We start from the raw sequence: 19,599 nt of genomic DNA, 5'->3' as shown, positions 1-19,599 counted from the left end.
TCATTCATTCATTCATTCATTCATTCATTCATTCATTCATTCATTCATTTATTAAACTGTACCGTCCTCGCGCGATTTCCAGTTTTAAGGTCGCCGCCCCCAAGTTCAGGAGGAGCCCGTCCTGAAGGAAGTCGCCGCCCAGGAGGAACGACTCTGCCTGACGTGTTATTATTTTGTTTGTAAAATCATTTTATATTTATTTAAGTGAAGTTTAACCGTAAGATTTTATTATTTTAGCCGTATAGCTGGTGGCAGGGAATAAACCCTATTTATTGTAAAATATCTCTTGTCGTTTTATTTTATTTTCTTATTTTCGCGGGCGCTCACCACCTGATATCCGTGTCTCCGGCTTTAGAGCAACCCCGGCGCTCCCTCCTCCGCTCCTGACCGAAAGCACCACCCCCGGCGGCGTGAAGGTCGCCGCAGTGTTTTTAAATCAGCGACACTCGTCGGCCCAAAGCTTGGCACCCAGGTACACCGCCACCAAGGACAAACCAAGCCATTCCATCCGTTCATTTACTTCTGAACTTCACAATGTCTAGTATACATTACTTCTGGAGCGATCTATTAAAAATTACCGTTTGTCACAGTTAAACACAAATATAAATACATGAGTGTGTTTATTATTATGAAGTTTGATTTAACGTAGGCTGGTTATTTGAAGTGGATGTTAATTTGACGACCTTTGTTTTATGTTGTTTATCTAAAACCGATGTAATTAACTGAATACTGATTTCCAAAACTAGTCAGTGCAATTGCATTTATCAGACAATTTAAATTATAACCAAGTTAGCCTTGCATTTTTCAATTAACAAGGTACTTTTTGTACAATTTTATTGTTACGTGTTATGCTTTTACATAATTCGTTTCTTCGTTTCTATACTTTTGCGCAGGTCAGTAGTCCTTACATTTGCTGGCATTGATTACAACGGATCGAAACAACGTGCGTGTTTATAACACAGTTGTAATACAGTAAGTTGATAATACTGAGTGCTATTTAATAGCATAACACGGTTGTTTATGTTTTTAACATGCCCTTGCTGGTTTCAGATAACGCCACCACTGTGACTGACGACTGAGAAAATAAATGTAAGTCAGTTTAAGTTTTGTTTAAGACGAAATAAGATGAGTTGTTACTCGGTTTTGCTCATTCTTGTCGCCTTAATTGCGGCATTGTTTATCGGCATCAAGATGTATTTCGGCTGGCCTACGAGATGGTGCCGAAGTCAACGCTGCTTAGTTGGTAAAACTGCAATCATCACTGGAGCTAATACAGGTACGTCGCGCTCAATTATTATATACAGAGTGGCATATCTACACTTGCAATAAAAAAATCAACAGGACTCCAACAAATTTTTTTACTTAAATTTTTAGATCAAGGAACATTCCTCTTATAAATAGTATATTGTGTGAATTTTTAATCTTATCGACTAAAACGATAATTTACACACTTAGGGGTCAATTCCAAGTTGGTGGCGCAAGTCAGTGGTGCAGCGCAACTTTATAATGCTATTTTGGGTATCAAATGCTGGTTGCTAGGGGTGACGGAATAAACAAGCGCAATTTTTCGAGATAAATTGCGCCAACTTGCACTGCCTACTAGAGGTGCCGCAACTCCATGGTGCAAATTTCAATGGAAAGTTCGACAAAACTGCGTTTGTTGATTCCGTCACCCCTAGCAACCAGCATTTGATACCCAAGTTAGCATTATAAAGTTGCGCTGCACCAGTGATTTGCGCCACCAACTTGGAATTGGCCCCTTAGTCAGCACGTATAAGTTTGCATTTTTTTATATCTTTATCAAGACAAGATAAGAAAAAAGTCTACAAATTAAGACTTTGAACCACGCGGAACGATGACAACATTTTTTTAAATAAATACTACATACCACATTAAAAACAGTTATCCCGAAAACCATAGTGTCCGTTTGTTTTTTCTCTTCATTAATATAAACAATCTAAACGTAAAATTCGCTGATGTTTATTTTTGTTTAGGCATAGGTTTCGAAACCGCTCTGGACTTCGCCAAAAGAGGTGCAAAAGTAATTCTTGCGTGCAGAGATCGCGCCCGAGCAGAGGAAGCTCGCCGCAAAATCATCGAAGAAACAGACAACCCAAAAATTTTTGTCAAAATTGTGGACTTCACTTCGTTCGATTCAATAAGAGCTTTCGCCAAAGAAATCAACGAAAGCGAAGACCGCCTCGATATTTTGGCCAACAATGTTGGGATATCGTTTGGTGATGATGTAAAAACCGAAGACGGATGTGATATTGTCATGCAAGTTAATTATTACTCCCACTATCTGCTAACCCACTTATTGATAGGTTAGTATTTAAAAAATTGGCGGCGTAATTTTACTCAAAAACAAAAACAGGTTTGATGATGAAGTCCGGCGACCCTAGTCGGATAGTCAACACGTCGTCGCTGGCGGCAGCACATGCGAACAATTTCGATGTAAATAACCTCCAGAAATTTCCGGGGAATATGGCGGCTTATGCTAATTCGAAATTGTGCAATATTTTGTTTACTAAAGTGCTAGCTCGGAAACTACGGGATACGAACATCACGGTGTATTCGTTACATCCCGGGACTATCAAAACAGACATTTTTAGATTGGCGAAAGGTTTTGCCAAAGTGGCACTCCAGATTGTGGTGGCTTTGTTTTATAAAGTAAGTTTAAAGTTTGCTACGAATTTGGTATAATTTATGTTTTTAGCCTGTTGAAGAAGGTGCCCAAACTAATATTTACTGTTCAGTGCAGAAAGGCATAGAACGGTTTAGTGGCTGTCATTTTGATAACTGCAGAAAAGTGGAAGATTACAGGACTACAAGAGTTCCACACCTTGCAGAGAAACTTTGGGAATTAACTGAACCAATCGTTCACTTACAAGAAGCTGAGAAAATAGCGTTTTGATAGTCGTTTTTTTAAATACTTTTTGACAGCCGATTTGTAACAAATTGTTATATTTTTATATACTTGTACCTGGTGACTGTTAATAATAAACCTGAACCCTAATGAAAGCGTACAGTTAAAAACCAAAATCACCAATCCCGGAAAAGGAAAAAATATTTTAAACACGGTAAACTGGTTATCAAAATCAACTAAAAATGAGTGTTCAGACACAAGGTTAGATAGTCTTGATCTTTGCAGGCAAAGTTATGATTTCACTGATTATTTTTTATCGTAAACAGTACAAAATGATAAAAATTATAAACTCAAGAACGAGTGTATGCTCTATTAAGATAATCCCGGAAAATATGATTCATTTTCAATAAAAAATACTTTCTTAAATATTACGCTCATCTGCATGGCACAGTTAATTAAATGAATTTTTCTCGTTCCACATTTACATTCCGGTTTTGGGAAAAATCTCACATTGGTGCAATAACCTACTGGCACCCAGTTACCGAAAAGTTCCCTGCTACGTTAGTGCGTAGTTTTTCAATAAACGCGCTTAAAAATGACTTTGTTCCTGCCTGGATTTTTTCTTTTTCTTCTGATATTCTGCATCCTTGTGAGAATTTATTTAAGTTGGCCTACGAGATGGTGCCGAAGTGAAAGGTGTTTGCTTGGAAAAACTGCAGTTATAACGGGCGCAAACACAGGTTAGTTGAATTTTTATGCATCGTACCTCTTTTGAATATAAGTTGTTTATTTCTATTTAAAGTTCTAAATTTTTTGAAAAATACAAAATATGATTTTGGTCAAATTTGACAATAAAACTTTGCGTTACCACAAAAATAACAAACATTGTTTTATTAAAACTGATTTTTATTTTGTTATGTCGAATTATTACTACACATTTTTCGACAGGTTTAGGCTATGAAACGGCCCTCGACTTTGCCAAAAGAGGGGCAAAGGTAATCTTAGCCTGCAGAAACCCACAACGGGCTGAAGAAGCCTGCCAGAAAATCATAGAAGAAACAGACAACCCAAACATTTCTACGAAAATCGTGGACTTCAGTTCTTTCTACTCTGTAAGAGCTTTTGCCAGAGAATTGACTCAAACTGAAGATCGTCTGGATATTTTGGTAAACAATGCCGGGATAGCTTTTGCTGATGACACTAAGAGCTTGGATGGACATGATCTCACGATGCAAGTGAATTACTATTCTCATTTCCTTCTCACTCACTTGTTGATAGAACTGATGCGAAAATCTGGCGACCCTAGCAGAATAGTTAACGTTTCTTCGAAAGCAGCATTACACTGCTTGCGTTTCCATTTGGAGAATCTTGACGAGTTTCGAGGGAATGTGAATAATTATGAACACTCGAAATTATGTTTGAATATGTTTACTAAAGAACTCGCTAAAAGGCTCGTAACGACGAACATTACAGCCTACTCTTTGCATCCCGGTGCTATTAAAACAGAAATTTTGAGACAAACAAAGGGCAAGGTTAAAACATTGTTTCAGTTGATAGTGGCTTTATTTTATAAAGTAAGTTTGAACAAAAGGTTAACGTTTTCAAAATTTTTTATTTTGTAGTCTGTGAAAGAAGGCATCCAAACGATTATTTATTGTTCGATAGAAAAAAATATTGAGCAGTTCAGTGGTTGTCATTTTGACAACTGCAGGAAAGTCGCCGACTATTGGAAAGTAAGAAATTTGGAAGTTTGTTCGAAATTGTGGAAGATAACTGAAGACATTGTTAACTTACAAGAAACCGAAAAAATTCGCTTGTAATTCCATATCAAAAGATAATAATGTTATCACGAAACTTGTCATTATCTGTTTAAATGTAAACATTATCATTTAACCTCCTTACGCAACTAAATAAAGTACTAAAAAATGGGTGCCTTAAAAATTATTTTAGGTGTCATTCTTGCAGTCGTAGCACTTTTAAAACTCTACATTAAGAGTATTACTCGCATGTGTAAAAGCCAAGTTTGTCTGGAAGGTAAAATAGCTGTAGTGACGGGAGCCAATACCGGTAAGTGCAATCATGATAGTGCAATAAATTAACATCGTCATCGAATTGTAGGAATTGGTTACGAGACGGCCCTGGACTTCGCTAAACGAGGTGCCAAAGTAATTTTAGCTTGCAGAAACAAATCGAAAGCGGAAGAAGCCCGCAGAAAAATAATACAAGAAACGCAAAATGAGAAAATTTTTGTCCGAATTGTCGACATGGCGTCTTTTGATTCAGTCAGAAAGTTTGCAAAAGAAATGGAAGAAACGGAGGATCACATAGATATTTTGGTTAACAATGCTGGTGCTTATGCGCTTGAGAAGAAAAGAACTGTCGATGGACATCCTCTTCTGATGCAAGTTAATTACTTCTCGAGTTTTCTGTTGACTAATCTAGTGCTAGGTGAGTTGGTGTGTTTTAATTTTGCACTATTTCTTTCTTAGATTTGTTAAAGAAGTCAACCGCTGGCCGTATTGTAAACGTGTCGTCTATGGCTGGAAAAAGAGCGGACCAGTTTGATATTAACAAAATTGACGAGTTTGCCCCGAATAATTCCGACTATGCCTTTACGAAATTGTGTAATATCTTGTTTACGATTGAATTAGCTAAGAAACTTCGTGGTACGAAAGTGACAACATATTCCCTCCATCCAGGGTTCATAGAAACAGACATTTTTAACAATATTACTGGATTAAGAAAATTGCTTTTTATAATTATAATTAAATTGTTTTCAATTGTGAGTTCCTACTGTTGAGTGGAAGCCAAAATGTGATTGTTTAATTTTTAGACGTGCGAAGAAGGTGCCCAAACCAATATTTATTGTTCAGTGGCTAAAGGAATTGAGAAATATAATGGTGAACATTTCAGCTGCTGCGAAAGGGTGGAACCTTACAAGACTGCAAGTGACCCAGAACTGCCTCAGAAACTCTGGGAGAAAACTGAAAAGCTTGTTTTCAAACACAAAAATCCCTTTTAAGTTTGAAAAATATGTATTATTGACATAAATAAATGATTAAATCAAACACACAGTCACACAGTGTTCTTTATACTTCCGAGATTCTTTCACATTCTTTAAAATGAAAAGACTGATTCGATCGAATCCTACTGCCGTATTTTGTCAAACTCCCACCGGGAAAAAAAGTTTTAATAGGCGATAGCTTGGCCAGCCAGGTGTTTTTAGAGCCTGTGAAACACAGAACATACATTCCTGTTTTACCCCCAAATGCAACGCATTTGTTGCAAACACTGGACGTTGCCATTTCTGGCCCACCGAAAAAATCTTGGAAAGCCATTCTCTCTGAGTGGAAGATGAAAAACCGAGGTGTTATTCCAAAGTCGGTGTTTCACCGCCTGTTAAAAAAAGCAATTGAAACCAATGTGAATATCAAATATTGCATTCAATCTGGTTTCCGCGCTTTCGGAATTTTTCCCCTAAATCGTGAAATCGTCATTAACAAAATCTCAAACAAAACTGATGAAGAACAAGACGCTCACCCGGACCAATGTACCCAAAACTTTAAAGAATTTCTTCAGGAAAGTAGATCTTAAAGTTTAAATGTTTCCGCCGGCAAGGGATTAAGTTCCAAAGATGCAGGGTGCGAATCTAGCAAAAATTAACCGGAACAAGAAAATAATACAAGCGAACCTGAAGAAATTGAACATTCCGAAAAAGAAGATGAGATAGAGACTGATGATTTAACTGTTACCCATGAGACTGAAGTTGCCACTACCTCTGAAGAAACTGATGAGACTGATCTTGAAATAAACTTAGGAACTGCCTTTTTCGTAAAGTTTCTTTCTCGCAAAAATAGTTTTAAGTATTATGTAGGCTGTGTCACAGAAATAATTGAGCCAGATAGTATGTGCTATGTAAATTTTTTGCGCAGTCAACAATCTGCAAAAATGGGAGAGTATTTTACATATCCCATAACAAAGGATGAGCGCATTGTAGAAAAACACCAAATTTATAAAACTTTGACTGCAAGAACTTTGAGGCGAGATAGATTTCAATTTCCTTTTTGTCAAAACTAAAGCTAAAAGTTCAGTAATTTTGTACCTACCTAACTACGTATTTATTTCGTTTGTTTTAAGAAAAAATCTTATCCTTTATTTACATATATTTTTTGTAACAGTTCTTTTATTTTTTTGTTTGCTTTTGTAAATATTTTTCGACAGCAGCTTTGTAACAAAATATTATATTTTTATATGCGTGCACCTGGTGACTGTTACCAATAAATCTGTACCCTAATCTACCATTCCCGGAAAAGAAGAAAATATATTAAAGACGGTAAACTGGTTTTTCAAAATGTACTAAAAATGAGTGTTTATACACAAGGTCAGATAGTCTTGGTCTTTACAGACAAAGTAATGATTTCACTGATTATTTTTTATCGTAAAACAGGACAAAATGATAAAAAATTCTAAACTCAATAACGTTTGTATGCTCTATTAAGATAATCCCGGAAAATATGATTCATTTTCAATAAAAAAATACTTTCTTATATATTACGCTCATCTGCATGGCACAGTTAATTAAATGCATTTTTTTCGTGCCACATTTACATTCCGGTTTTTGGAAAAAATTCACCTTGATGCAAAAACCTACTGGCACTCAGTTATCGAAAAGTTCCCTGTTATGTTAGTGCGTAGTTTTTCATAAACGCAATTAAAAATGATTTTGTTTCTGCCTGGATTTTTTCTTTTTATCGTGATATTCTGTATCTTCGTGAGAATTTATCTAAGTTGGCCTACGAGATGGTGCCGAAGTGAAAAGTGTTTGATTGGAAAAACTGCAGTTATAACGGGCGCAAACACAGGTTGGTTGAATTTGATGCATCTTACGTATTTTGAATATATAGTTGCGGGGTTTAAAAGTGCCAACTATTTTTCGTACTTTATTTCTATTTAAAGTTTTAATTTTTTTAAAAAATACAAAAATAACAAACATTGTTTTATAAAAAGTGATTTTTATTTTGTTATAAATTACTTATTACTACACATTTTTCGACAGGTTTAGGCTATGAAACGGCCCTCGACTTTGCCAAAAGAGGGGCAAAGGTAATCTTAGCCTGCAGAAACCCACAACGGGCTAAAGAAGCCTGCCAGAAAATCATCGAAGAAACAGACAACCCAAACATTTCGACGAAAATCGTGGACTTCAGTTCTTTCTACTCTGTAAGAGCTTTTGCCAGAGAATTGACTCAAACTGAAGATCGTCTAGATATTTTGGTAAACAATGCCGGGATAGCTTTTGCTGATGACACTAAGAGCTTGGATGGACATGATCTCACGATGCAAGTGAATTACTATTCTCATTTCCTTCTAACTCACTTGTTGATAGAACTAATGCGAAAATCTGGCGACCCTAGCAGAATAGTTAACGTTTCTTCGATAATAGCGTCACACTGCTTGCGTTTCCATTTGGACAATCTTGACGAATTTCGAGGGTATATGAAGACTTATGAACACTCTAAATTATGTTTGAATATGTTTACCAAGGAACTCGCTAAAAGGCTCGAAACGACGAACATTACAGCTTACTCTTTACATCCCGGTGCTATTAAAACAGAAATTATGAGACAAACAAAGGGCATGGTTAAAACATTGTTTCAGTTGATAGTGGCTTTATTTTATAAAGTAAGCTGGAGCAAAAGGTCAACGTTTTCAAAATTTTTTATTTTGTAGTCTGTGAAAGAAGGCATCCAAACGATTATTTATTGTTCGATGGAAAAAAATATCGAGCAGTTCAGTGGTTGTCATTTTGACAACTGTAGGAAAGTCGCCGACTACTGGAAAGCAAGAAACTTAGAAGTTTGTTCGAAATTGTGGAAGATAACTGAAGACATTGTTAACTTACAAGAAACCGAAAAAATTCGCTTGTAATTCCATATCAAAAGATAACAATATTATCATGAAATTTGTCACTATAAGTTTAAATGTAAACATTATCAACATTTAACCTCCTCACGCAACTAAATAAAGTACTAAAAAATGGGTGTCTTAAAAATTATTTTAAGTGTCATTCTTGCAGCCATAGCACTTTTAAAACTCTACATTAAGAGTATTACTCGCATGTGTAAAAGCCAAGTTTGTCTGGAAGGTAAAGTAGCTAGCCGGTAAGTGCAATCATGATAATGCCAAAAATTAACATCGTCATCGAATTGTAGGAATTGGGTACGAGACGGCCCTGGACTTCGCTAAACGAGGTGCCAAAGTAATTTTAGCTTGCAGAAACAAATCGAAAGCGGAAGAGGCCCGCAGAAAAATAATACAAGAAACTCAAAATGAGAAAATTTTTGTCCGAATTGTCGACATGGCGTCTTTCGATTCAGTTAGAAAGTTTGCAAAAGAAATGGAGGAAACGGAGGATCACATAGATATTTTGGTTAACAATGCTGGTGCTTATGGGCTTGAGAAGAAAAAAACGGTCGATGGACATCCTCTTCTGATGCAAGTTAATTACTTCTCGAGTTTTCTGTTGACGAATCTCGTGCTAGGTGAGTAGGTGTGTTTTAGTTTTGATTAATTTTTTTCTTAGATTTGTTAAAGAAGTCAACTGCTGGGCGTATTGTAAACGTATCGTCTATGGCTGGCAGAAAAGCGGGCCAATTTGATGTTAACAAGATTGACGAGTTTGCTCCGAATAATTACGACCATGCTTTTTCGAAATTGTGTAATATCTTGTTTACCATTGAATTAGCTAAGAGACTTCGAGGTGCGAAAGTGACAACATATTCCCTCCATCCAGGGATCATAGAAACGGGCTTTTATAACAATGTCACTGGATTGAAAAACATACTTTTTATAATTATAATTAAACTATTTTCAATTGTGAGTTACTGTTGAGGGGAAGTCAAAATGTGATTGTTTAACTTTTAGACGCGCGAAGAAGGCGCCCAAACTCCCCAAACCAATATTTATTGTTCAGTGGCTAAAGGAATTGAGAAATATAATGGTGAACATTTCAGTTGTTGCCAAAGGGTGGCACCTTACAAGACTGCGACTGATGCAAAACTGCCTCAGAAACTCTGGGAGAAAACTGAAAAGCTTGTTTTTAAACACTGAGAAAATCAAACACAGTGTTCTTTATACGTCCGAGATATTTTACATTTTTTAAAATAAAAGACATTAGGAATGCCCAAGATTATTTCCCATTCTTTAAAGCAAGAGATAATATGTGTCTCCACGATTCTTTCACATTCTTAAAAAAATAAACAGTAAGGTCAAAGCAAGCGCTTGACCTGTGAAAAAGAAGGGAATCGCTACAGCTTGTAGATGTCGTGGTATATGTAGATTATACGAAAATTATAAATCTATTTTAGGCGATACGCAGCTTATAGATCATGCGCATATTAGTTTCAGTTATCTCTGGAATAGTATTAAGTAATAATAAGTTACAAGTCATCGGAGAGGCAGATAGAACCGTTCCATTTTACACTTGAACCCTGAACGTCGCTCAGTAGAGACAAGCCTTCAGTTCACTAACTATGCATTACAAAAGGGTCATTTTCTTTCAAATTCAGTCACAGTTACATTCAGTTGAAGATATGTAGCTCCAAATTTGCAGTAGAAAATCATTGTTTCGTACCCGAGCGCGCGCACGCCTATGACTCACTTAAGGTCGCTCCTGTCGGCGCTCTCGTTATAAGTAGCACCAATTTCCAAGCAATAAAAAACTATTAGTAAAATGGGTCTCCTACTAACCATTCTAATTATTCTCTCAGCATCAGTAGCCGCTTTAAAACTTTACATTAAAATAATCACTCGAAGATGTAAAAGTCACGTTTGTCTGGTCGGTAAAACCGCCATAGTTACCGGATCGAATTGCGGTACGTGATTATGTAACACAAACAAATTTGCATTGCCATTTTTTGTAGGAATTGGTTACGAGACGGCGCTCGACTTCGCTCAACGAGGCGCAAAAGTAATTTTAGCTTGCAGGAACAAACAAAAGGCGGAAGAGGCTCGCAAAAAAATAATAGACGAAACCGACAATGACAACATTATTGTCCGAATTATCGACATGGCGTCTTTTGACTCAGTCAGAGCTTTTGCAAAGCAAATCAACGAGACGGAAGATCGAATTGACATTTTGGTCAACAATGCCGGTGCTGTTGAACTCGAGCACAAAAGAACTGCGGATGGGCGTGCTCTATTGATGCAAGTTAATTATCTGTCCAGTTTCCTTTTGACGAATCTGCTTTTAGGTGAAGATTTCCTGTAATTGATTTTTTGTTTTGACAGTTTGCTTGCAGATTTATTAAAGAAATCTGCACCCAGTCGTATTGTCAACGTGTCGTCTATAGGTGCAAAGATGGCCTCTAATTTTGATCCAGACAATATTGACGATTTTGTTTTTCATAGTAGGGACTACCAACATTCAAAATTATGCAATATTTTGTTTACGATAGAGTTGGCAAAAAGGCTGGAAGGGAGCGATGTGACGACCTACTCTCTGCATCCAGGTTTTGTAGGAACAGAAATTTTTCATAATTTTCGTGGTGTTAAGAAAGTGGTGGTTAACAGTCTGGCGAAGTTGTTTTCCATTGTTAGTTACTAATCCCGAATGTATACAAAAATCTGACTTATAAGTAATTTTAGACGTGCGAAGAAGGTGCCCAAACTACTATTTATTGCTCGGTAGCTAAAGGAATCGAGAAGGATAGTGGAGAGCATTTTGATTGTTGTAGAAAAGTGAAACCGTACAAAAACGCAGCGGATCCAGAACTAGCTAGGAAACTTTGGAAGAAGACTGTAGAACTCGTAGGACTAAAACCTGAAGACAAACTACTTTAAGTTTAAAAAATGAAAAATTTGGTCGAAGATTACTTCGACAGAACTTCCCTCGCCCTTAAAGTACAGCTTGTCAAATCCAGCTCGTTCGAAAAATTAAAAGATTTGATTTTGCGAATTTTATTGTTTTTTATGACAACCACTATAAGCTAAAATAAAAATATGTATATAATGTTAAATTTTGTGTTGATGTCATCCACGTTTTTGCATGGACGCATATATCAGTTTGGATAGATGGATTATAATACGAATGACAAAAGTATTGTATTATTGTTATTAACAATTTAATCACGTCTGCCGTATGTAATAACAGAGGTGCGACCGAAGACTGAACGGAAAATCATTTAGGGTACTTGTAATTTAAGATAAATAGCGATAACACTTAGCAACCTGTAGACGCGAGAGTGAAATAGAAACTAAACCAAAAGATGTTTTCTACAAATTGCAATAACCGGATCACAATGTTGACGGTCCAGACTTTTTTATTGCTCTGACTTCGGCTTATTGAATAAAACACTACATTTTATTTTGATTTGCGATGGTGTAATTCACATTTGGTTAATTATAACTTGTCTAGATCTAGGGGAGGCTCAGCAGTGCTTTCGGAGATTATTTGTCTAATAAAAATCCGGGACGGCAGATTGACAGACGGACAGACGAACATACAGACGGAAACGGGAGACCTATTTCTTCGTATTGTCATGAAAGGTCGAGAAAACGTAAAAGTAGAGAGTTGGACGACGGACTGGATTACAATATTTCCCGAGCGTAAGCGAAAGAAAACAAAGGTCTCCTGTTGTTGTTAAATGTCATACAACAAGTGAGAAAAAGCAATGGAAATTTTCACTGTCCACCAAGAATTTCTTTTTGAATTTTTGGCGAGTTGTAGATGCACTAGATGTTGGTTTGTCATCATTCATCAATGTCTAACAATCTAACATTAAAACTAGAAAAGAGAAGCTAGGTCTATTTATTAGTCCAACAAAGTGGAGATCAAATCGCAAATTTCTCAAGCCAAGTATGAACCTAAAAATAGAAGTCGTAATACAGTTTATGACATGTGTATAAACAACACGTGGTAATGATTCATACAAAAACAATGTTACAATACAGTTATTACCATTTTTAGAAAAACATATTACTCTGCAGAGGTTAAACCAAGGATTAAAACGAAAGGTAAAAGGCGACAAAACCAATCATTTTTAATTATTAATCCCCACTTAAGTCACATATCTCAGACGCCGAGGGTGCAGGCCCAGCTGTGTTGTGATGGTCTGACAGGACCGGACTCGAGTTAAATGATAAGAGCAAAGAGTTGGGTGTTAAAGTGTTGATAAGAGAAGGTGAACCTGGCCATGGTATGTATGTACCTGGGCACTGAGGGCGTACTCAGGTGGCCCATGACACAGCAGGTTGGCGAAAGCCGTGAAAAGGGTGTCCTGGTTGTTGACCGATCGGTGGTAGCGGGGGTGGCAACCATGCAACAGAGAATACGTTTATCGCTGAGCAGCTAAAGGAATCGAAGATTATAGTGGAGAGCACTTTGATTGTTGTAGAAAAGTGAAACGGTACAAAGTTGCAGCCGATCCAGAATTAGCTAAGAAACTTTGGAAGAAAACTGAAGAACTCGTAGGGTTAAAACCTGAAGAAAATCCATTTTACGTTCGAAAAATACATATTATGTTGTAAATAAAGACACATTATTCTTAACTGAGTTTGAATTAAAACCTAGAAAAAGTTACCGTTCGAAGGTTAAATAAACCTATTTTTAAGTGAAGGGCAACTCGAAATGATAAGCACGTTATCGAAAATTTTGATAATCTCTAACATAGTTAATTATAAGTATGTATCACCAAAAAATAACCTAGTAAAATGGATCTCTTACTGATCACCGTGTTTATCCTTGCAGCTATAGTAGCTGCTTTAAAAATATACACTAAATTAACTCTTGGAACATGTAAAAGTCAGGTTTGTCTGGTTGGTAAAACCGCTATAGTGACCGGAGCTAATTGTGGTACGTAGTTACGCAATAGCAAAAATTTTGCACTCTCATCGTGTTATAGGAATTGGTTACGAGACGGCCTTCGACTTCGCCAAACGAGGCGCCAAAGTAATTTTAGCTTGCAGAAACATATCCAAAGCGCAAGAAGCCCGCAGAAAAATAATCGAGGAAACCCACAACCACAAAATTTTCGTACGAGTTGTCGACTTGGCGTCTTTCGATTCAGTTCGAGGGTTTGCAAAAGAAATCAACAAGACGGAAGACCGATTAGACATTTTGGTCAACAATGCAGGTGCTATTGGACTTGAACATAAAAGAACGGTCGATGGGCGGCCGCTGCTGATGCAAGTCAATTATTTCTCTAGTTTTCTTTTGACGAATTTGCTCTTGAGTGAGTGTTTTGGTCGTCAAGGTTTAGTTTGAGACTGTTTTTACAGATTTGTTAAAGAAATCTGGTCCAAGTCGCATCGTAAATGTGTCTTCTCTAAATGCAAGTATGGGTTCTAAGTTGGATGTAAACAACATTGATAACTTTGTTCCTCGTTTTAACGACGACTACAATCATTCAAAATTATGCAATGTTTTGTTTACGATAGAGTTGGCAAAGAAACTTCAAGGAACAAGTGTGACGACGTATTCGCTACATCCAGGTTTTGTGGAAACAGAAATATTGCATAATTTTCATGGTGTTCTGAAAGCGTTGTATATGATTATAGTAAAATTGTTCTCCATGGTAAGTTACAATTTCAAAAAGTATAAAAATCTGAAGCCTATATTTTAGACGTGTGAAGAAGGTGCCCAAACCAATATTTATTGCTCGGTAGCTAAAGGAATCGAGGATTATAGTGGAGAGCACTTTGACTCTTGTAAAAAAGTGAAACGGTACAAAACTGCAGCCGATCCAGAATTAGCTAAGAAACTTTGGAAGAAAACTGAAGAACTCGTGGGGTTAAAACCTGAAGAAAATCCATTTTAAGTTCGAAAAATACATGGTGGCGTAAATAAAGACACTATTCTAACTGAGTTGAATAAAACCTAGAAAAAGTTACCGTTCGAAGGTTAAATAAATCTATTTTTAAGTGAAGAGCAACTCGAAATGATAAGCACGTTATCGAAAATTTTGATAATCTCTAACATAGTTAATTATAAGTAGGTATCACCAAAAAAATACCAGTAAAATGGATCTCTTACTGATCTCCGTGTTTATCCTTGCAGCTATAGTAGCTGGTTTAAAAATATACACCAAATTAACTCTTCGAACATGTAAAAGTCAGGTTTGTCTGGTTGGTAAAACCGCTATAGTGACCGGAGCTAATTGTGGTATGTAGTTACGCAATAGCAAAACTTTTGCACTCTCATCGTGTTACAAGAATTGGTTACGAGACGGCACTCGACTTCGCCAAACGAGGCGCCAAAGTAATTTTAGCTTGCAGAAACATATCCAAAGCGCAAGAAGCCCGCAGAAAAATAATCGAGGAAACCCACAACCACAAAATTTTCGTACGAGTTATCGACTTGGCATCTTTCGAGTCAGTTCGAGCGTTTGCAGAAGAAATCAACAAGACGGAAGACCGATTAGACATTTTGGTCAACAATGCAGGTGCTGTTGGACTTGAACACAAAAGAACGGTCGATGGGCGTCCGCTGCTGATGCAAGTCAATTATTTCTCCAGTTTTCTTTTGACGAATTTGCTCTTAAGTGAGTGTTTTGGTCGTCAAGATTTAGTTTTGAGACTGTTTTTACAGATTTGTTAAAGAAGTCTGGTCCAAGTCGTATCGTAAACGTGTCGTCTCTAGGGGCAAGTATGGGTTCTAAGTTGGATGTAAACAACATTGACAACTTTGTTCCTCGTTTTAACGACGACTACTATCATTCAAAATTATGCAATGTTTTGTTTACGATAGAGTTGGCAAAGAAACTTCAAGGAACAAGTGTGACGACGTATTCGCTACATCCAGGTTTTGTCGAAACCGAAATATTTCACAATTTTCACGGTATTATGAAAGTGTTGTTTATGATTATAGTAAAATTGTTCTCCATGGTAAGTTACTATTTCAAAAAGTATAAAAATCTGAAGCTTGTATTTTAGACGTGTGAAGAAGGTGCCCAAACTAATATTTATTGCTCGGTGACTCAAGGAATTGAGAAGTATAGCGGAGAGCACTTTGATCATTGTCGAAAAGTGGATCGATACAAAAATGCAACCGATCCAGACCTAGCTAAAAATCTTTGGAAGAAGAGCGAAGAACTTGTAGGGTTAACACCTGAAGAAAATCCATTTTAACTTTTTCAAATTATTGTTAGAAATGAGACTAAAAAATCAACCCAACACTAATTTGATATCTCCTATTGTTTTCTTTCCCGATAAACTGTCCTCTGTGGGTGTAAAACTGCACAATACATCATAGTCATAACATGATTCATCATTTCGTCTCGTAACACCACCATGAGCACCTTTTGGGTAGCATGTGCAGTCATAGTATCTTTATATGTGGCCTTTTGGCACTACTTCAAGGCAACCACTTGGTGTAGAAGCCAAACATGTCTAATCGGTAAAACCGCCATAGTCACAGGAGCCAACTCAGGTAAAAATCAATTTGCGAAACCCCGATAACTTTTGCTTGTAGGAATCGGTTATGAAACGGCTTTAGACTTTGCCAAAAGAGGAGCAAGGGTGATTTTAGCCTGCCGCGACAAAAACAGAGCCGAAGTTGCCAAAATGAAAATCGTTAAAGAAACAGATAACGAGAACGTCGTCGTGAAAATTGTCAATCTAGCGTCGTTTGATTCCGTCAGAGATTTTGCTAAAAATATCAACGAAACGGAAGAACGACTGGATATTTTAGTCAACAATGCCGGGCTTGGTGGTGTTAAAGATGATAAAAGTGACGACGGTCTTCTTTTAGTGATGCACGTTAATTACCTTTCAGCTTTTCTGTTAACGTATTTGTTAATAGGTGGGTTATACTTTTTTTTTTATTTTCTTATAACATTGTTTTTAAGATTTGTTGAAAAAGACTGGTCCAAGTAGGGTAATAAACGTATCTTCGATAGCTGCACGATTCACAAATTTCGACGTAGATCTAATTAATAATTACACGGGTGCCTATACCATTTACGCCAACTCTAAATTGTGCAATCTTCTATTTACAATGGAGCTAGCGAAAAGGCTGAAAGAAACTGAAATTACCACGTACTGTGTTAATCCAGGGGTTGTGCAAACTGAAATTTTCAGACACGTGAAGGGTTACAGTAAGGTTTTTATTAATATCTTTAAAGAAGATTTCTTCAAAACGTGCGAAGAAGGAGCGCAGACGACTATATACACAGCTGTAACAAAAAACATTGAAGAATACAATGGGTGCCTTTTTGACAATTGCAAAGTGGTTGACACTTATCCCACGGCTGATGTCAAAGGGCTTCCGAAGAAGCTTTGGGAGAAAAGTGTCAAGTTTGTAGAGTTGAAACCAGAAGAAATAATGTATTAAACTTACCTTGATTTTTTATTACTATGGTACTAATACGGGAATTAAACGCTATTAAATCAGCGTAAAATTGTGACCTTGCACACTATTATTAAGTATATATCACGTTTAAACAAATAATCAATTTAAAAAACCCACGATATTAACACACAATAAGCAATTTACATGCAAATGGTTAGAAACTTAGTTCTATTTGTACAACCGTGAGGTTAATAAAGTCAACCATGTTGATCCTTTGGTGGGTTCTTTCAATCTTCGCTATCATCTACGTTTATTTTTGGTACTATTTCAAAAATACTGTTTGGTGCAGAAGTCAAACTTGCCTTATAGGGAAAACAATAATAGTAACAGGAGCTAACACGGGTACTACTTATCATGTTGTCCACTTTCTCCCCAAAAAGTACTCCAAATTTTTAGGTATTGGTTACGAGGCAGCGCTAGATTTTGCTAAAAGAGGTGCGAGGGTAATTTTAGCTTGTCGGAATAAAGATAAAGCTGAAATCGCCCGAGGCAAAATTATCGAAGAAACGGGAAATGACAACGTTGTTGTCAAAATTGTCGACCTTGCCTCTTTGGCTTCTGTACGAGCATTTGCTGAAAGTATTAATAAAACTGAAAAGCGTTTGGATGTGTTGGTAAATAATGCAGGGGCTGCATTAACAGGAGAGGGGAAAAGCGAAGATGGGTTAATCTGGTTGATGCAAGTTAATTACTTTTCTAGTTTCTTACTTACGAATTTACTTATGGGTGAGGTGACAGTTTCAATGATGTGTGAATTTTGACCTCGTGGTTTCAGGGATTTTGAAGAAATCGGCACCTAGTCGGGTTATCAACGTGTCTTCGAAAGGTGCCCTACGTGCCAAGTTCGATTTGGAGAAGCTTAATACCAACAGAGGCCACTTCCAGAATTATTGTTGTTCTAAAGTTTGCAACATTTTGTTTACAAGAGAACTAGCGGAGAGATTAAAAGGGATAGACGTTACCACCTATTCTTTACACCCGGGGACTGTAAAAACTGAAATATTTAGACACATAGATGGATACCGCAAAGTACTAATTGAATTTTTAAAGGCTCACTTTTTGAAAACTAGCGAGGAAGGAGCTCAAACGATTATTTACACCGCTGTGGCAAAGGGGATTGAGCAGTACAGTGGCGAAAATTTTGACAATTGCACGTGCGTTGATCCCTACGAGAGCACCATAGGCCCAAATTTTGAAAAAGGACTCTGGGAAAAGTCTATAGAACTCGTTAATCTGAAGTCCGACGAAATGCAATTGTAATTTTCACTTGTTTCGTTTTATTAGTTGTCAATAAACGTCAAATTTAGATTAACCCAAAAATGTCTCTCAGTTTAGTTAAATTAAGCAAGACAATTTTAATCACTGGTTGCAACGAAGGTATGAATGTCACCGATTTTGACTCAAAGACAACTCATGCAGTGCTATCCAGGTATTGGTTTTCAAACTGCTCTAGCTCTGGCTCGTCAAAATCACCGCATAATAATGGCCGACAAAAACGATCTAACTGAGTCAAAAAATAAAGTCATTGAAGATTCCTGCAACGACAACATCGTCACTAAATGTGTTGATTTCACGTCTTTATCGTCAATCAGGAACTTCGCCCAAGAAGTAAAAGAAGAGGAACGTCTGGACGTTTTAATCAACAACGTCGGAGTCTTCTGTTTAGGTAAAGAAAGAACCGACGATGGTCTACAAGCCACGATGCAAGTTAACCATTTTGGTCCTTTTTTACTAACCCATCTTCTCGCAGGTACCCTTTGGTTAACACTTTTATCCACTTACATTACTTTGTTCACCAGAAAAATTAGCAAAGTCTGCACCCAGCAGGGTGCTTTTTGTCAGTTCTCTTGGTGCTTTCTTCCATAGACTAACCATTGACAGTATTAACAGTCTTGATGTTAGTTACTTCGACGGTTTGTCGTCTCTTCTCATCTATTACAACTCGAAACTGTGCAACATCATAACTGCCAATGGTTTTGCGAAGAAATTAAAAAAATTAGGAGTTGCTGTTAACTCTCTTCATCCAGGAATGACAGCGACGACGTTTTTGTGGAAAAATCAGTCTTTGGTGAACCCGTTCAAGTTTTTCATTCAGGTTTAGTATACGTGGTGTTTGACACGGAATGAGTTACCGATGTTACAGGAACCTGCAATGGGGGCCCAAAACAGCGTTTTTCTGTCTACGTCGAAGCACGTAGACGGTGTTTCGGGTAAATTTTTCGTCGATATGAAAGAACATCAACAACCGCGGATTACAACAGATGAAAAATTTTGTGACGATATTTGGTCATGCAGTGAATATTTTGTAGCGCTAAAGGAAGAGGAGCGTCTTACGTCACGTGGTTACAAATAGGTGATAGTGACAGGCCGACGAGTGTAATAAGTT

At 37.1% G+C, this 19,599-nt stretch overlaps 9 protein-coding genes and 1 pseudogene across 9 annotated transcripts; all 10 read left to right on the top strand.

Annotated features, from left to right (window-relative positions):
* The first annotated feature begins 786 nt into the window (after nucleotides 1-786).
* Nucleotides 787-4,759, top strand: LOC135135821 (uncharacterized). The gene is made up of 8 exons (XM_064064945.1): nucleotides 787-972; nucleotides 1,051-1,276; nucleotides 1,995-2,324; nucleotides 2,375-2,670; nucleotides 2,717-2,911; nucleotides 3,450-3,606; nucleotides 3,815-4,440; nucleotides 4,489-4,759. The coding sequence occupies exons 2-8, from the start codon at nucleotides 1,126-1,128 to the stop codon at nucleotides 4,684-4,686; spliced, it is 1,953 nt and encodes a 650-aa protein (XP_063921015.1). The 5' UTR covers nucleotides 787-972; nucleotides 1,051-1,125; the 3' UTR covers nucleotides 4,687-4,759.
* LOC135140812 (retinol dehydrogenase 11-like) lies at nucleotides 4,740-5,934 on the top strand. Its single transcript, XM_064071507.1, has 4 exons — nucleotides 4,740-4,933; nucleotides 4,985-5,314; nucleotides 5,356-5,648; nucleotides 5,700-5,934. The coding sequence occupies exons 1-4, from the start codon at nucleotides 4,792-4,794 to the stop codon at nucleotides 5,886-5,888; spliced, it is 954 nt and encodes a 317-aa protein (XP_063927577.1). The 5' UTR covers nucleotides 4,740-4,791; the 3' UTR covers nucleotides 5,889-5,934.
* A 1,632-nt stretch (nucleotides 5,935-7,566) lies between these two features.
* Nucleotides 7,567-8,811, top strand: LOC135134984 (retinol dehydrogenase 11-like). The gene is made up of 3 exons (XM_064063919.1): nucleotides 7,567-7,728; nucleotides 7,923-8,548; nucleotides 8,597-8,811. Exons 1-3 carry the CDS (start codon nucleotides 7,584-7,586, stop codon nucleotides 8,792-8,794), a joined length of 969 nt encoding a protein of 322 aa, XP_063919989.1. The 5' UTR covers nucleotides 7,567-7,583; the 3' UTR covers nucleotides 8,795-8,811.
* LOC135134977 (retinol dehydrogenase 11-like) lies at nucleotides 8,812-10,053 on the top strand (annotated as a pseudogene).
* Nucleotides 10,054-10,524: 471 nt separating this feature from the next.
* Nucleotides 10,525-11,822, top strand: LOC135134971 (retinol dehydrogenase 11-like). The gene is made up of 4 exons (XM_064063896.1): nucleotides 10,525-10,740; nucleotides 10,789-11,118; nucleotides 11,167-11,459; nucleotides 11,513-11,822. The coding sequence occupies exons 1-4, from the start codon at nucleotides 10,599-10,601 to the stop codon at nucleotides 11,705-11,707; spliced, it is 960 nt and encodes a 319-aa protein (XP_063919966.1). The 5' UTR covers nucleotides 10,525-10,598; the 3' UTR covers nucleotides 11,708-11,822.
* A 1,723-nt stretch (nucleotides 11,823-13,545) lies between these two features.
* On the top strand, nucleotides 13,546-14,734 carry LOC135134964 (retinol dehydrogenase 11-like). The gene is made up of 4 exons (XM_064063882.1): nucleotides 13,546-13,718; nucleotides 13,768-14,097; nucleotides 14,144-14,439; nucleotides 14,488-14,734. Exons 1-4 carry the CDS (start codon nucleotides 13,577-13,579, stop codon nucleotides 14,680-14,682), a joined length of 963 nt encoding a protein of 320 aa, XP_063919952.1. The 5' UTR covers nucleotides 13,546-13,576; the 3' UTR covers nucleotides 14,683-14,734.
* Nucleotides 14,735-14,884: 150 nt separating this feature from the next.
* LOC135134958 (retinol dehydrogenase 11-like) lies at nucleotides 14,885-16,051 on the top strand. Its single transcript, XM_064063869.1, has 4 exons — nucleotides 14,885-15,030; nucleotides 15,077-15,405; nucleotides 15,453-15,748; nucleotides 15,797-16,051. Exons 1-4 carry the CDS (start codon nucleotides 14,885-14,887, stop codon nucleotides 15,989-15,991), a joined length of 966 nt encoding a protein of 321 aa, XP_063919939.1. The 3' UTR covers nucleotides 15,992-16,051.
* A 102-nt stretch (nucleotides 16,052-16,153) lies between these two features.
* LOC135135812 (dehydrogenase/reductase SDR family member 13-like) lies at nucleotides 16,154-17,195 on the top strand. The gene is made up of 3 exons (XM_064064936.1): nucleotides 16,154-16,292; nucleotides 16,335-16,664; nucleotides 16,711-17,195. The coding sequence occupies exons 1-3, from the start codon at nucleotides 16,154-16,156 to the stop codon at nucleotides 17,193-17,195; spliced, it is 954 nt and encodes a 317-aa protein (XP_063921006.1).
* Nucleotides 17,196-17,416: 221 nt separating this feature from the next.
* LOC135135802 (retinol dehydrogenase 11-like) lies at nucleotides 17,417-18,514 on the top strand. The gene is made up of 3 exons (XM_064064926.1): nucleotides 17,417-17,555; nucleotides 17,610-17,939; nucleotides 17,989-18,514. The coding sequence occupies exons 1-3, from the start codon at nucleotides 17,417-17,419 to the stop codon at nucleotides 18,471-18,473; spliced, it is 954 nt and encodes a 317-aa protein (XP_063920996.1). The 3' UTR covers nucleotides 18,474-18,514.
* LOC135140805 (retinol dehydrogenase 14-like) lies at nucleotides 18,504-19,598 on the top strand. The gene is made up of 4 exons (XM_064071494.1): nucleotides 18,504-18,590; nucleotides 18,643-18,963; nucleotides 19,013-19,308; nucleotides 19,357-19,598. Exons 1-4 carry the CDS (start codon nucleotides 18,533-18,535, stop codon nucleotides 19,564-19,566), a joined length of 885 nt encoding a protein of 294 aa, XP_063927564.1. The 5' UTR covers nucleotides 18,504-18,532; the 3' UTR covers nucleotides 19,567-19,598.
* The last annotated feature ends 1 nt before the right edge of the window (nucleotide 19,599 follows it).

Source organism: Zophobas morio, unplaced genomic scaffold, assembly GCF_036711695.1.
Source record: "Zophobas morio isolate AGI-343-1 ecotype UQ-CSIRO unplaced genomic scaffold, CSIRO_AGI_Zmor_V1 ptg000004l, whole genome shotgun sequence".
NCBI lineage: Eukaryota > Metazoa > Arthropoda > Insecta > Coleoptera > Tenebrionidae > Zophobas > Zophobas morio.
The sequence above is the reverse complement of the archived record's forward strand: the minus strand, read 5'-3'. Positions and strand labels throughout refer to the sequence as shown.

Excerpts from the sequence above, each read along its gene's own strand:
- LOC135134958 (XM_064063869.1), top strand. The coding sequence starts at position 14,885 with ATGGATCTCTTACTGATCTCCGTGTTTATCCTTGCAGCTATAGTAGCT. Across the intron at positions 15,031-15,076 it reads ACCGGAGCTAATTGTGGTAT|AATTGGTTACGAGACGGCAC; the intron begins GTAGTTACGCAA and ends TCGTGTTACAAG. Across the intron at positions 15,749-15,796 it reads TAGTAAAATTGTTCTCCATG|ACGTGTGAAGAAGGTGCCCA; the intron begins GTAAGTTACTAT and ends CTTGTATTTTAG.
- LOC135135802 (XM_064064926.1), top strand. The coding sequence starts at position 17,417 with ATGTTGATCCTTTGGTGGGTTCTTTCAATCTTCGCTATCATCTACGTT. Across the intron at positions 17,556-17,609 it reads AGTAACAGGAGCTAACACGG|GTATTGGTTACGAGGCAGCG; the intron begins GTACTACTTATC and ends CCAAATTTTTAG. Across the intron at positions 17,940-17,988 it reads ACTTACGAATTTACTTATGG|GGATTTTGAAGAAATCGGCA; the intron begins GTGAGGTGACAG and ends TCGTGGTTTCAG.
- LOC135134971 (XM_064063896.1), top strand. The coding sequence starts at position 10,599 with ATGGGTCTCCTACTAACCATTCTAATTATTCTCTCAGCATCAGTAGCC. Across the intron at positions 10,741-10,788 it reads AGTTACCGGATCGAATTGCG|GAATTGGTTACGAGACGGCG; the intron begins GTACGTGATTAT and ends CATTTTTTGTAG. Across the intron at positions 11,460-11,512 it reads TGGCGAAGTTGTTTTCCATT|ACGTGCGAAGAAGGTGCCCA; the intron begins GTTAGTTACTAA and ends AAGTAATTTTAG.
- LOC135134984 (XM_064063919.1), top strand. The coding sequence starts at position 7,584 with ATGATTTTGTTTCTGCCTGGATTTTTTCTTTTTATCGTGATATTCTGT. Across the intron at positions 7,729-7,922 it reads TATAACGGGCGCAAACACAG|GTTTAGGCTATGAAACGGCC; the intron begins GTTGGTTGAATT and ends ATTTTTCGACAG. Across the intron at positions 8,549-8,596 it reads TAGTGGCTTTATTTTATAAA|TCTGTGAAAGAAGGCATCCA; the intron begins GTAAGCTGGAGC and ends TTTATTTTGTAG.
- LOC135140812 (XM_064071507.1), top strand. The coding sequence starts at position 4,792 with ATGGGTGCCTTAAAAATTATTTTAGGTGTCATTCTTGCAGTCGTAGCA. Across the intron at positions 4,934-4,984 it reads AGTGACGGGAGCCAATACCG|GAATTGGTTACGAGACGGCC; the intron begins GTAAGTGCAATC and ends ATCGAATTGTAG. Across the intron at positions 5,315-5,355 it reads GTTGACTAATCTAGTGCTAG|ATTTGTTAAAGAAGTCAACC; the intron begins GTGAGTTGGTGT and ends TTTCTTTCTTAG.
- LOC135134964 (XM_064063882.1), top strand. The coding sequence starts at position 13,577 with ATGGATCTCTTACTGATCACCGTGTTTATCCTTGCAGCTATAGTAGCT. Across the intron at positions 14,098-14,143 it reads TTTGACGAATTTGCTCTTGA|ATTTGTTAAAGAAATCTGGT; the intron begins GTGAGTGTTTTG and ends CTGTTTTTACAG. Across the intron at positions 14,440-14,487 it reads TAGTAAAATTGTTCTCCATG|ACGTGTGAAGAAGGTGCCCA; the intron begins GTAAGTTACAAT and ends CCTATATTTTAG.
- LOC135135821 (XM_064064945.1), top strand. The coding sequence starts at position 1,126 with ATGAGTTGTTACTCGGTTTTGCTCATTCTTGTCGCCTTAATTGCGGCA. Across the intron at positions 2,325-2,374 it reads GCTAACCCACTTATTGATAG|GTTTGATGATGAAGTCCGGC; the intron begins GTTAGTATTTAA and ends AAACAAAAACAG. Across the intron at positions 2,912-3,449 it reads AAGCTGAGAAAATAGCGTTT|ACGCGCTTAAAAATGACTTT; the intron begins TGATAGTCGTTT and ends GTTTTTCAATAA.
- LOC135140805 (XM_064071494.1), top strand. The coding sequence starts at position 18,533 with ATGTCTCTCAGTTTAGTTAAATTAAGCAAGACAATTTTAATCACTGGT. Across the intron at positions 18,964-19,012 it reads ACTAACCCATCTTCTCGCAG|AAAAATTAGCAAAGTCTGCA; the intron begins GTACCCTTTGGT and ends TTTGTTCACCAG. Across the intron at positions 19,309-19,356 it reads CGTTCAAGTTTTTCATTCAG|GAACCTGCAATGGGGGCCCA; the intron begins GTTTAGTATACG and ends CCGATGTTACAG.
- LOC135135812 (XM_064064936.1), top strand. The coding sequence starts at position 16,154 with ATGAGCACCTTTTGGGTAGCATGTGCAGTCATAGTATCTTTATATGTG. Across the intron at positions 16,293-16,334 it reads AGTCACAGGAGCCAACTCAG|GAATCGGTTATGAAACGGCT; the intron begins GTAAAAATCAAT and ends TTTTGCTTGTAG. Across the intron at positions 16,665-16,710 it reads GTTAACGTATTTGTTAATAG|ATTTGTTGAAAAAGACTGGT; the intron begins GTGGGTTATACT and ends ATTGTTTTTAAG.